This window comes from Salmo salar, chromosome 05, assembly GCF_965601325.2.
Source record: "Salmo salar chromosome 05, fSalSal1, whole genome shotgun sequence".
NCBI classification, from domain to species: domain Eukaryota; kingdom Metazoa; phylum Chordata; class Actinopteri; order Salmoniformes; family Salmonidae; genus Salmo; species Salmo salar.
Genome location: NC_138295.1, coordinates 89,375,471 through 89,389,597, shown reverse-complemented (window position 1 = coordinate 89,389,597; position 14,127 = coordinate 89,375,471). Strand labels below are relative to the sequence as shown.

Below are 14,127 nucleotides of genomic sequence, written 5' to 3'. Positions count from 1 at the left end.
AAGAAACCATCTCAAACGTCTTGAAAACAAGGGGGGGGCTCATGGCTTTTGACAACGCTTCAAGTTCTAAATCCATTTCTGCACGCATTAGATAAAATAAATGAATTAAGACTGACAAAAATGTTGAGTTTTAAATAAACAATTTCTCTTTACACATATATTGTAATGACATAGAGACTATATCTTCGACTACAACACCCTCGTACCACACGAGTGGTCTCTTTGTGATTGTCTTGAGTAAAAACGTTGTATAATGCTCTTTCCCATAGGTCCAGGGACAAATGTAAAGCTCATTGACCTAGACACATTTTGTCAAGGTGAGCGTCTGCTCAATTTTTAAAAATGAATCTACTGTACTTCTTCGCAATGTGTTATTTTGGCCTGAAATAGCCGTGCACAAATGCAATGCCTCAGTTAGCTGTTGTTAATTTTAGCCTGCAAGCTAACCACCATGTAAAGCTGTGTTGTTGTGTTAGCTGTGGCAAGATAGCTAGCAAGTGTGCTAGCAAACCGCCCTTGTTTTGTTGGTGTTAATTAGCTATTCATGTTAAGGCCAAAGAATGGACATAAAAGTGTTACAATGACAACAAAGAGAGACTGCCATTAGCCACATTGCTGTGTCAGTCGTCATGTGGGATGCATGCCAATGTTGTGGTTTGGGAGTTTATCAGATAAGACCAACCGTTTCCCCTGCTAATATTTTCTAGTTGACTTGCCTAGCTATTTATTTAAATCTAATTAACGTAACTACTATTCCTAATTTTAGGTCAAGGTAATGCCTTATGGTCAGGTTGGTTGTATGTAACAACCGCTAGTCAGCTAGCTAGATAAAACAATGTATGTGGTGGTGACAGGTACGTGTATAAACATTCGACTCTCCCCTGGAATAGGGCACCTCCATGAACAACTTAAATGATCCCCCTAGATGGAACATGGGGCCAGACCCACGAGGAGGTGCTGCTGCTGACGGGAACAAATGGAATTATGCCCTCCTGGTGCCAATGCTGGGGCTGGCTGCCTTTCGTAAGTTTCCTGCACAGTACAGTGTTGTTACATAAGGACAGGATATTCACTATACATGACATGTGGTGTGTATATACAACTGAAGACAACATTTGTAGGCCAATCTTGTACTTACTTTGACAGACACTGACAAGACTTATACTCTTTTGTGGTGACTTCACTGCATTGCCCTACTCCAAATAGGTTGTCATTACAACATTATCATTACAATCACTACATATAATATTGCAGAAAAGTGATTGGGTAGTTCCAACCCGGGCTTGAACATGGGACTGTTGAACCAATGAGGAGAGGTTGGTGGGTTGTTATATGAGAAGGTGTTTGGTCAACAGCCACAAGGTCCTGGGTTTAAGCCCTAGTCAGGACTACGCCCTATAATAACCAAACAACCTCCCATCCTCAGGCTGGATCTGGACCAGAGAGTCTCAGACAGAGATCATAAAGGTCAAGGCCCGGTACGACCAGGACATGTCTGCCGTGACCTCCAACCTTGAGATGAAGTACAGAGACACCCTGACGGAGAACCGGCGGGCGGCGGCCATCTTAGAGCTGGAGCTGGAGAAGGAGAGGCAGAGGGTCCAGGGGTACCGCCAGGCCCTCATCTCACAGAGCCAGCAGGTCATGGAGGAACGCAAACAGCTACAGTTGGAACGAGAGGTGGGAGGACTTGACTTAAAGATGCACCCCGGGATCTTAAGCACAGCAAATTTGTAACATATAGCACAAATTGGATTTGTAACATATCACACATATTTCTAAATTTGTATGATTGAATACAAATTGCAAGAAATGGATGATGTAGTATACAATTGGATGAAGTAGTACACAAAAAACGGGGACCACTTTTGGCTCATGAGCAACACTTTCAAAACTACTGGCTGAAATGATCAAAATGTTTGAGAATGCATCTTTAACTTAGTTTTAACTCCTAGTGGAGCCTGGTAAGAGCCTTGAAGGTGTGAGGGGAATGTTGCAGTTACTGGCCCATCGCTCTAACCACAGTGCTGTGGAACTAACCACTAGACTAAACCCTGAAGCCACGGTTGAGGTTTGTATTATCTTGTGTTTAATAAACATTTCATTTTCAAATCGCCAGGCTCTGGAGCAAGAGAAGATGAAGCTTTTAGAATCCGGCGCCGCTGGGGCCATCCTCCAACACGCTCTGGCCAGAGAGAGCGACTGGCACCAGAGGGCCTCAGCTATGCTGAAGGATCTGGAGGAGGACCTTGTAGAGAGACAGGGGGCCTACTGCAACCTGCTCCTCCCCAGGGAACATAGGCTGGAGATGGAGAAGAACCTGCTCCTCAAGGTGGTGAAGGAACCGTTGGGAACGGATACAGATCTGGAGGGAGACCTGAAGGATATCTTTAAGAACGACCGCTACTGTGCCAAAGGCAACAATCGCCTCCTCAACGTGAAGAAAATGGACAAGAGGAAGAATGGTAGCTTGATGTGGCTCTACCTCAGATACTGGCAGCTGCAGGTTACCATGGAGGCGCATAAACGGGCAGAGGACTCAATACTGGGAGTTACACCAGATAACAACCTCAAGTGACCTTGATAGGGTTGACATTGAGTATATAGTAATAGTCTTCTTGACTGCACAAATGTTTTATTTTTCACTAATGGTGAATTAGTTCATATTTCATTTCCTCTACATCATTTTATAACTCCTGACAAATGTAAACGCTTACTTTCTTACTAGTGAAACACAGTAAATGCCAATGGAATTGTCATTGAATGTCAGGGATATTTTCACAACTATAGTTTTGTCTTTGCACTCCAAACCCAATGTTGGATGATATGATACAGTATCATGAATTCTAGAGGAATATTTCCTTTTGATAAAATCATGTATATCCACATTGGACATCACAGCTATTTGGTCAGTCATGTAGAAGAAAATAGTGATATACTTTATTTTGACAGAATATACAATGTTATAACAGACTGTGGTTGTGTCATACAATAATGTAATGACGTGTAATATACTGACATCTCTGACTGGATACTTGGTGTGGGTTATTTAATTAGAGTAATGGTTGAGTAAAGCCCAGGACCACTTGACAAGCATTGCTGACCATAACATCTTCAGGCTCCATAAAGTTTGAACTAATGTAAATAATCTGAGAAATAGACCTTAGTGGACATTTACATTGTATTTATCTAGCGGACACTCTTGTCCAGAGATGAAGTTCTGTTGGGAAAAAAACAACCACAGTTATTGCAAGTAAAGCCTTTTTGGAAACAGCTGCTATCAGTAGAAAAAAGCCAGGAAGAGAAAAACAAGTGCAAAAGATTCTGAGGCACAGCAATCCCCTATCAGCTTTAGGCCATCTACGGCCTGGGGCGATCCTGCCCAGGGAAGGCTGCCGTTTCCTGGCTGAGACAGTAGCCCAGGGCTCCTGGAGGGAATAGTGGATGAACAGCTGAGCTCTGGAAGTCTGGGTAGGATGGGCAGTCATCCTCTCTAAGACATCCCTTAAAGTCCCGCTCCAGTTATTTTTGACCTTTTCCTGTTGGAAAAACAATATCCTGGGTATAAATGTAGTAATGTAATGTGTACTTAAGCACCAAAAAAGAACAGACGACTTCCTCTATGCCGCCAATCACTTCAGCTACTGAAATCTGGTCTTAAAGGGGCAATCCAGGATTTGAAAAACAACAAAGCAGTCACTCTGCTACTTGCCCCTTTAAAGGGGAAGTGCCTGCATGAGGCGCCCTGGGCATGGCGTTGAAGATACGAAAGCCCTCTTTGGTGGCAAAGTCCCAGGCCAGGTCAGCCACCTGCTCAGCTAACCTCCCAGAGCCAGTTTGTCCTGTAAAGGAGGGATAGTTAAGCCTACAACTACATATTGTTCATAAAACAGATGTAAGGTTAACATCTGGACAGACTGTTAGGCTAGCTAAATAATAATATAATCTGGACAGACTGTTAGGCCAGCTAAGTAATAATATAATCTGGACAGACTGTTAGGCCTGCTAAGTAATAATATAATCTGGACAGACTGTTAGGCCAGCTAAGTGATAATATAATCTGGACAGACTGTTAGGCCAGCTAAGTGATAATATCATCTGGACAGACTGTTAGGCCAGCTAAGTGATAATATCATCTGGACAGACTGTTAGGCCAGCTAAGTGATAATATCATCTGGACAGACTGTTAGGCCAGCTAAGTGATAATATAATCTGGACAGACTGTTAGGCCAGCTAAGTAATAATATAATCTGGACAGACTAGGCTAGCTAAATAATAATATAATCTGGACAGACTGTTAGGCCAGCTAAGTAATAATATAATCTGGACAGACTGTTAGGCCAGCTAAGTAATAATATAATCTGGACAGACTATTAGGCTAGCTAAATAATATAATAGTAATATATGCCACTTTTATCCAAAGCAAATTAGTCATGCATGCAGATACTTAAAAAAAATAGAGTGGTCCTGGGAATCGAACCCACTATCCTGGTGTTGCAAGAGTAATGCTCTTCCAACAGCTACAGAGGACCAAGTAATAGCTGACAAGCTATAAGATCCAAACGATGTACCTTTACGAAGCTTTATTAATTCTCGTTGAAGATATTGCCTGAGACACAATCCTAAACTCTGGTCTATGTTCTGGTACCTGCAATGGTACTCTTGCTCTCCCCCTGGTGGCTGGCTGCCAGGCAGAAGAGGTGGAAGGCCATGTAGAAGTTCCAGTCTGGGATTCCCTCCTCCAGACCCATAGAGCTGCAGTACTGCCCCATCACCTCCTCTACAGTGGGGATACCCAGCTGGACTAGGCCCCTGTCAGATATACCTGTAGGAAACACAATGTAACCACCACTGTGTTGAACTATTGAATCATAACTATACTGAACAAATACACTGCTCAAAAAAATTAAGGGAACACTAAAATAACACATCCTAGATCTGAATGAATGAAATAATCTTATTAAATACTTTTTTCTTTACATAGTTGAATGTGCTGACAACAAAAATCACAGAAAAATAATCAATGGAAATCCAATTTATCAACCCATGGAGGTCTGGATTTGGAGTCACACTCAAAATTAAAGTGGAAAACCACACTACAGGCTGATCCAACTTTGATGTAATGTCCTTAAAACAAGTCAAAATGAGGCTCAGTAGTGTGTGTGGCCTCCACGTGCCTGTATGACCTCCCTACAATGCCTGGGCATGCTCCTGATGAGGTGGTGGATGGTCTCCTGAGGGATCTCCTCCCAGACCTGGACTAAAGCATCCGCCAACTCCTGGACAGTCTGTGGTGCAACATGGCGTTGGTGGATGGAGCGAGACATGATGTCCCAGATGTGCTCAATTGGATTCAGGTCTGGGGAACGGGCGGGCCAGTCCATAGCATCAATGCCTTCCTCTTGCAGGAACTGCTGACCCACTCCAGCCACATGAGGTCTTGCATTAGGAGGAACCCAGGGCCAACCGCACCAGCATATGGTCTCACAAGGGGTCTGAGGATCTCATCTCGGTACCTAATGGCAGTCAGGCTACCTCTGCCGAGCACATGGAGGGCTGTGCGGCCCCCCAAAGAAATGCCACCCCACACCATGACTGACCCACTGCCAAACCGGTCATGCTGGAGGATGTTGCAGGCAGCGGAACGTTCTCCACGGCGTCTCCAGACTCTGTCACGTCTGTCACATGTGCTCAGTGTGAACCTGCTTTCATCTGGGAAGAGCACAGGGCGCCAGTGGCGAATTTGCCAATCTTGGTGTTCTCTGGCAAATGCCAAATGTCCTGCACGGTGTTGGGCTGTAAGCACAACCCCCACCTGTGGACGTCGGGCCCTCATACCACCCTCATGGAGTCTGTTTCTGACCGTTTGAGCAGACACATGCACATTTGTGGCCTGCTGGAGGTCATTTTGCAGGGCTCTGGCAGTGCTCCTCCTGCTCCTCCTTGCACAAAGGCGGATGTAGCGGTCCTGCTGCTGGGTTGTTGCCCTCCTACGGCCTCCTCCACGTCTCCTGATGTACTGGCCTGTCTCCTGGTAGCGCCTCCATGCTCTGGACACTACGCTGACAGACACAGCAAACCTTCTTGCCACAGCTCACATTGATGTGCCATCCTGGATGAGCTGCACTACCTGAGCCACTTGTGTGGGTTGTAGACTCCGTCTCATGCTACCACTAGAGTGAAAGCACCGTCAGCATTCAAAAGTGACCAAAACATCAGCCAGGAAGCATAGGAACTGAGAAGTGGTCTGTGGTCACCACCTGCACAGCCACTCCTTTATTGGGGGTGTCTTGCTAATTGCCTATAATTTCAACCTGTTGTCTATTCCATTTGCCCAACAGCATGTGAAATTTATTGTCAATCAGTGTTGCTTCCTAAGTGGACAGTTTGATTTCACAGAAGTGTGATTGACTTGGAGTTACATTGTGTTGTTTAAGTGTTCCCTTTATTTTTTTGAGCAGTATATATAAAACGCAACATGCAACAATTTCAGTTACAGTTCATATAAGGAAATCAGTCAATTTAAATCAATTAATTAGGCCCTAATCTATTGATTTCACATGACTGGGAATACAGATATGCATTTGTTGGTCACAGACACCTTTTAAAAAAAGGTAGGCGTGAATAAGAGAACCAGTCAGTATCTGGTGTGACCACCATTTGGCTCATGCAGTGCGACACATCTCCTTCACATAGAGTTGATCAGACTGTTGATTGTGGAATGTTGTCCTACTCCTCTTCAATGGCTGTGGGAAGTTGCTGGATATTGGCGGGAACTGAAACACGCTGTCGTACAAGTCGATCCACAGCATCCCAAACATGATCAATGGGTGACATGTCTGGTGAGTATGCAGGCCATGGAAGAACTGGGACATTTTCAGCTTCCAGGAATTGTGTACAGATCCTTGCGTCATGGGGCCGTGCATTATCATGCTGAATCATGAGGTGATTGCAGTGGATTAAATGGCACTACAATGGGCCTCAGTATCTCGTCACGGTATCTCTGCATTCAAATTGCCATCAATAAAATGCAATTGTGTTAGCTGTCCATAGCTTATGCCTGTCCATACTAGGGCTGTCCCCAACTAAAAAAAAAATATTGGTCGACCGAGAATAGTGCTGTTCTTTCAACCAATCGATTGGTCAAAATGTTTAAACTTATTTTTCCATATATAGACAGACACACCCTATGTGAATAAAACCAACTACATATGCACTGAACTTGTCTGATGCTTTAAGCACACTGTTTGATTATATAATTAAAGACACACAAATGACTCAAGAAAGAGCCCCATGGTCACAATGTGTTAAAAAAGAATTACAGCGAGTGCATGTGTGACTGGCGCACGTTGTCTCGCTCTCCTCCCTACTGCAGCGAAAAGGCACCACAACAAGTGTTTATTGTGCTGTCCATGCTGAAGCTGCCACATCATTACAGCTATTTAGTTTCTGTCTTGATTCTGACTGAAAAGTATTGTTAACGAAATCCCTAATTTGTTTAGGAAAAACATTCCCTCTTCACTCAACCCATACTCTCTTTATGTAAAACATGTAAGCATCGCATGCATGTGACCAATATGGCCTGACCTATAGCCTATCATAATCACATCAATAAATTGGTTATAAACAAACTCCGAACACAGTTATGTCGACTGCAAAATGGATGTGGAGGACATGAAAAAGAAACTGGAAACAGGTGAATGTTTACTGGTTGCTCAGGAGGGAAAGGGGAAGTCAGATGTGTGGAAGACATTGAGTTAGTTGTGGTAACTACTGGAGGTCCAGATAAAGGAGGGTATAGGAGCAAGCGCTGCATGAGTATTATGTGCCAAACAGGTGCTGTTAGATTACAATAATATGATTTTCTCTGACCATTTGGAACAGTAAACAACACTAAATAAGTGTACCAGAGAGTCTGTTCTAACGGAAAAAAATAAATACATAAAGCCTTTATTACAGCAGACTAAAAACAGTTGCATGCACCTTTCCAACAAGTCAGTTCAAGTACATTTCTGCCCTGGTCAACTGTAAGTGCTGTTAAGTGGAAATGTCTTGGATCAACAACGGCTCAGCCGCGAAGTGGTAGGCCACACAAGCTCACAGAACGGGACCGCCGAGTGCTGAAGCGTGTAACAATTGTCTGTCCTCGGTTGTAACACTCACTTCCAGAGGCAGTTTGGAACTCGGTAGTAACTTCAGCACAAGAACTGTTCGTCGGGAGCTTCATGAAATTTGTTTCCATGGCCGAGCAGCCACACACAAGCCTAAGATCACCATGCGCAATGCCAAGCGTCGGTTGAAGTGGTGTAAAGCTCGCTGCCATTGGACTCTGGAGCAGTGGAAACGCTGGAGTGATGAATAACGTTGCACCATCTGGCAGTTCGACTGACAAATCTGGGTTTGGCGAATGCCAGGAGAACACTACCTGCCCCAATGCATAGAGCCAACTATAAAGTTTGGTGGAGGAGGAATAATGGTCTGGGGTTGTTTTTCATGGTTCGGGCTAGGCCCCTTAGTTCCAGTGAAGGGAAATCTTAACGCTACAGCATTCAATTACTAGATGATTTCTAGATGATTCTGTGCTTCCAACTTTGTGGCAACAGTTTTGGGAAGGCCCTTTCCTGTTTCAGCATGACAATGCCCCTGTGTACAAAGCAAGGTCCATATAGAAATGGTTTGTCAAGATTGGTGTGGAAGAACTTGACTGGCCTGCACAGAGCCCTGACCTCAACCCCATCGAACACCTATGGGATGAACTGGAACGCCAACTGCGAGCCAGGCCTAATCGCCCGACCTCACTAATGCTCTTGTGGCCGAATGGAGTCCCCGCAGAAATGTTCCAACATCTAGTGGAAAGCCTTCCCAGAACAGTAGAGGCAGTTATAGCAGCAAAGGGTGGACCAACTCCATATTAATGGACATGATTTTGGAAGGAGATGTTCGACGAGCCGGTGTCCACATACTTTTGACAATGTTGTGTATATAGGCTATGTTAAATTTTTCAAATCACTTATTGTTTTCTTGTCAAACTCAGACATTTCTCTCAAAACACAGGGATGTTGATTCGCATGGCACTAGTATTATCAGAGGACCAAAAAACAGCAGGTTATTCTGGCTGGAATTGCACATAATTACATTACCCGACCACCCTCAGTAAAACTAATCCCGTCTGATGCTTAAGGCATTGTTCTCAATCCCAATATGCTGGTTCATTTTGCTACTATGCACATAGCAACATAGGGAAAGGTGCCAATTCTATGGTGCACTGAAGATTATGTTTCAGAACTGCAGACAGCGACCATATCCAACGTGGGAGAAAGAGCATTTGTTCTAAAATAATATTAGATCTATTAACGTTGCACCATTATTTTTACATAATATAACCACATGTACATTTTAGAGTGGTCTTTTATTGTCCCCAGCACAAGGTGCACCTGTGTGATGATCATGCTGTTTAATCAGCTTCTTGATATGCCACACCTGTCAGGTGGATGGATTATCTTGGCAAAGGTGAAATGCTCACTAACAGGAATGTAAACAAAGTTGTGCACACAATTTGAGAGAAATACATTTTTTTGTGCGTATGGAACATTTCTGGGATCTTTTATTTCAAACTCATGAAACATGGGACCAACACTTTACATGTTGTGTTTATATTTTGGTTCAGTGTAAATGCATACTACTTCTAGGCTATATCCCAAATGGCACCCTATATAGTGCACTACTTTTGACCAAGGCGCATGGGAATAGGGTGCCATTTGAGTTTTATATCTGTGGGCCTGGTAGGGTGCAGTGGTACGGTTAGGTGGTTTAATGGTACCTGTCAGTAGAGGGTTGTCCTGGGGCAGGCAGTGACCCATACAGCTGAAGGTCAGGTCTATTAGAGGGTCACCCAGTCTGGAACGGCCCCAGTCCATCACCGCAACCACCTCTGGCTTCTCTGCGTGGAACACAAGGTTCTCCAGTCTATGGACCAGAGGGAGTTTTGGGTTGGATTCATTTCACCACGGCTGTGTTAAAAATGGCACCCTTTTCCCTTCATAGTGCACTACCTTTGACCAGATCAATGGGATTAGTACACTATATGGGGAATAGGGTGCCATGTGGGATGCACACCTAATCAGGACTTTTCAAATACAAATATTACTGCTGATTATGTAAATATGTACATGCTGTGTGTGTTATACCTGAAGCTTCCATGGATCAGCGTAGTTCTCTGGTGTTTGGGGAGGTGCAGAGGAAGCCACTGTATGAGTCTCTCCATGGCTGGGATGGGCGGGGTCTCACTGTCCCTGTACTGCTGAGTCCACCACCGTACCTGAAGCCCCATGTAATCCACTACAGAGGAGAAAGAAGGAGAGGGAGAGAGAAGATGAAGGAGAGAGTGAAAGAAAGAGAAGGAGAGAGAGAGGAAGTAGAGAGGAAAGCGAGAGAGAGACAGAGATATAGAGAATGGCACAAAACCATCTTTGCTAAATACATTAATTACCTGGCTCGTCGTAGTCCTCCAGGCCGACTACTCTAGTATCTAGACAGTGGATCTGGCAGAGTGTGTGTTGCATGGCTTGGTACAAAGCCCTCCTGTCCCCAGGGGTCAGGCCTGGCAGGGAGTGGTCACTGAACATCCTCCCTAGACAGACCTCCATCAAGAGGAAGGGAGCACCCAGGACACTGGACAACATAACCACATACAGGAAGAAGACAGAGACAGACAAACGGGATAAAAAAAAACTCATCCAGAACTATGTAACGTGCATGAGTGTATGTATGTTTCTGTGCTTGTTTATGTGTGTGTGTCTGTCAGGCAGTGTGCGTTCTCACCTTGGGTCCTCACACAGATCAATGATCTCTGGAACAGGGATGCTGGATCCATTGAGAGATTTCAACATCCTGTGGAGTACAGAGAATAGAGTGATGTATGAAGAAACCTTCTTTCAACTGGAACTGAACAAAAAGTTGAATAATACAAATGGTGTCACAAATGACATTCTATTCCCTATAGTGCACTGCTGTTGACCAGGGCCCATAGGCTGCACTATTTGGGAACATGGCGCTGTTTGGGACACAGACAGAGTGATCTAGATAGAAGAGACGTATAATCAATCCAGATGCTGATCATTTCCATCTCACACCCATCTAATTCCCACAGCTAGGTAGGTGGTGTGTTGGAGGAACCCAACCTGTACTCTGTCTCCATGGCTCGGGAGGTCTTCTGCTGTTTCCTCAGGAGTAGATGGCGCCCTCCAGTGGTCAAGTGATATAAGGAGTTTGACTGGCTGGGGCTGAGTTGTTGGACAGCAACAGGGTCTGCTTCAGATATAGAGACAGACAGCATCAACAACAGTAAATAGAGACACCAGGTGTGTCCCAAATGGCTTCTTATTCCTACTTCTTTTGACAAGGGCCCTTTTTAGGAATAGGGTGCCGTTTGGGACGCATCCATCATATAGGAGAGCTTTCTAAACAGACATCATAGATCAACATACATCTCCTGGTCCTCCCTTCCCCCAGCGCCTTTAGAGGCTACAGGACTTTGTACTGACAACACTGAGCTAATATCAGTTCTATCCATTTCTAGACAGAAGTTTTGACATGGATATATGTTCTGACAAAGCTCTGACAAAGGCCAAGAGGCCGATACGTAATCTTTTAAACTACAGTTATACTGGCAAGAGTAGTGTGCAAGGTTTTCTTTTCTTTAAAGAAATGGATAGATGTACCTTCGTCAGACAGATGGAGAGCCTTCCTCAGGTACTGTGTGAGTCGGTCCATAGGGAGCTTTGTGGCCCAAGGGGCTGAGTCAGGACCAGGAACAAACCCTGACAGGGGGATCCCCAGCATCCCTTCCAGCTCCTTCACTGACACTGCAAGGTCCCCTACCTGGAGAACAATATCTATCACTCACCAGTGGCTCAGTCACAGAGTCTGTGGGTTATGTTCCCTAGTGTTTGGTGACTACTACGAAGCTTGGGGAAGAACTTGAAACACTGCTCAATGAAACAGCGAGATCATTCACTAGGTTGCAGTCACTTGCACAGTACACCACAAAATCTCCAAGATAGAGTGGCATGGGTATGGGGGAGTTCTGAATGCAGAGATGGAGCTCACTCACCTTGATAGCATGCATCCCTAGCTGGACAGCTGCCTTAACGTTTAACTCCAGGTCATCCAGAAACACAGCCTCATGGGCAGAGACACCCAGTCTGTTCAGACACAGGTGGTAGATCCTAGGATGTGGCTTACTGAGGCCCTCCCTACACGACTCAACTATCTACAACCAGAGATGAAGGGAGGGGGGAGAGAGAGGAATGGTTCGGGGGTACAGCAGTAATGAGAGAGGTGGGAAAGAGGGATGGTGAGAGACAGGATGGGGACAGAGAGAGAGAGAGAGAGAGGAAGTCTGCATTGTATTCGTAATGCCATTTCTGCACTCAAACACTGAAATTTGACATAGTATTGTCTACTAACTGTTACACAGCTACTATTTGTTACCTTTACTATCATTACTACATAATATCTACGTCCCAAATGGCACCCTATTCCTATGTAGTGTACTACTTTTAACCAGGGCCTATAGGGCTCCCATAGGGCTCTGATCAAAAGTAGTGCACTATATAGGGAATAGGGTGCCATTTGGGACGTAGCAGATGTAAACATAAAATGCTTAGTCACCACATCGAAGAGAGAGTGGTCCAGAGGCAGAAAGGGGTCACCGTTCAGCTGGAAGAAGTTGTTGCTGAGGACAGCAGTCTTCAGGCCCCTGGAGCGAGCACACAAAATGGCCTTCATCATGACGGGTAGAGGCCTGGTCATTGGCCCACTGGTCAGATCAGACAAGAATGAGCCAATGGGAACAGGACATCCTGCCTGAGGGTGGAGCAGCAGAGAGGGATAATGAATGAAGATGTGGGTTGAATCCCAAATGGCACCCTATTCCCTTGTTTAGTGCACTACTTTTAACCAGGGCCCATAGGGTACAGGCTGTAGGTACAGAGAGACATGGCTAGTCGTGATGTAGTATACATAAGCTCACTATCTCACTGCACTGCCTGCCGAAGGCCTCCACAAACTCCTCAGCCCCAATCTCTCCACGCATGAACCTCTTCCACGCGTTCAACTCCCCACCCGTCCTGATGGCCCTGCCCAGCGTGCCCAGAGGAACACTGTTCTGTTGTTCAAACACTAGGGAGAAAAAGAGACCAAGAATATTATGTTGCACTATATTGACTTATATGTCTATTTTTTATTTAACCTTTATTTAACTAGGCAAGTCAGTTAAGAACAAATTCTTATTTTCAATGATGGCCTACCGGGGAACAGTGGGTTAACTGCCTTGTTCAGGGGCAGAACGACAGATTTGTACCTTGTCAGTTTAGGGATTCGATCTTGCAACCTTTCAGTCACTAGTCCAACGCTCTAACCACTAGGCTCCCTGCCGCCCTTATGTATTGAGGCCCTTTCCTCCATTAGGAGTTGAATGGAAATAAGTAGGCCTACCGTAATGGCCTATTTTTGATGTTGGGTTATACAAGGCTTGTGTGGTACATTGTGTGGCACATTGTGTGGCCTATATGACATACCTGTTGCCAATTTGACAGGTGACGGAATGAGAACTCCATACATGTCAAAAATTACAGCTTTGTAAGTGGAGATGGCAGCAAAGCTTCTGTGACAGAGGCTAGGCATCTTCAGACTCCACAACTGAGACCTGAGTCGTGCAGCAGTCCGCATCTTCTTCATCAGCATCATCTTGGTTTTGCACAAGAAAAGAGTACAAAGCTTGTTAGTCAAATGAGAGAAGAGAACACGCTAAAACAAGTAAAGATTGCTACCCTGTGTCTGACAAAAATACCTTCTTGGATTAATCAAAATCCTAACATTGAAAACAGGAGACAGTAGAAAAGTTTCCCCCTTCTTTCAATCTGACCTCTTACTTCAACGTTGTCACTGTCAGGCAACGTCAGATAGTTGTCAACGTCTCTCTCTCTTACCTGTGTTGACCTTACGCTGGCTAACGTTGATTGAAGAATATTATGTGATAGTCTTGTATTCTAGAGACACATTTCCAGTACTGTTTACAATGCAGACATGTTGTTCTTCAGTGTAGGTCATGTGATTATGGTGTGT

At 44.7% G+C, this 14,127-nt stretch overlaps 2 protein-coding genes across 12 annotated transcripts; one reads left to right on the top strand and one right to left on the bottom strand.

The window, feature by feature from the left end:
* Window positions 1–62: 62 nt before the first annotated feature.
* ccdc127a (coiled-coil domain containing 127a) lies at window positions 63–3,032 on the top strand. 2 transcript variants are annotated; one of them, XM_082974884.1, is made up of 4 exons: window positions 63–317; window positions 891–1,023; window positions 1,427–1,680; window positions 2,120–3,032. In XM_082974884.1, the coding sequence occupies exons 2-4, from the start codon at window positions 900–902 to the stop codon at window positions 2,576–2,578; spliced, it is 837 nt and encodes a 278-aa protein (XP_082831010.1). In that variant the 5' UTR covers window positions 63–317; window positions 891–899; the 3' UTR covers window positions 2,579–3,032.
* On the bottom strand, window positions 2,910–14,126 carry acd10 (Acyl-CoA dehydrogenase family member 10). Of its 10 annotated transcripts, none has more exons than XM_045717680.2 (14): window positions 13,992–14,126; window positions 13,581–13,749; window positions 13,034–13,182; window positions 12,673–12,867; window positions 12,113–12,271; window positions 11,721–11,880; window positions 11,181–11,310; window positions 10,822–10,890; window positions 10,490–10,671; window positions 10,188–10,338; window positions 9,821–9,966; window positions 4,649–4,825; window positions 3,713–3,842; window positions 2,919–3,539 (listed from the first exon to the last, which is right to left on the bottom strand). In XM_045717680.2, exons 2-14 carry the CDS (start codon window positions 13,747–13,749, stop codon window positions 3,506–3,508), a joined length of 1,851 nt encoding a protein of 616 aa, XP_045573636.2. In that variant the 5' UTR covers window positions 13,992–14,126; the 3' UTR covers window positions 2,919–3,505.
* Window position 14,127: the final 1 nt, after the last annotated feature.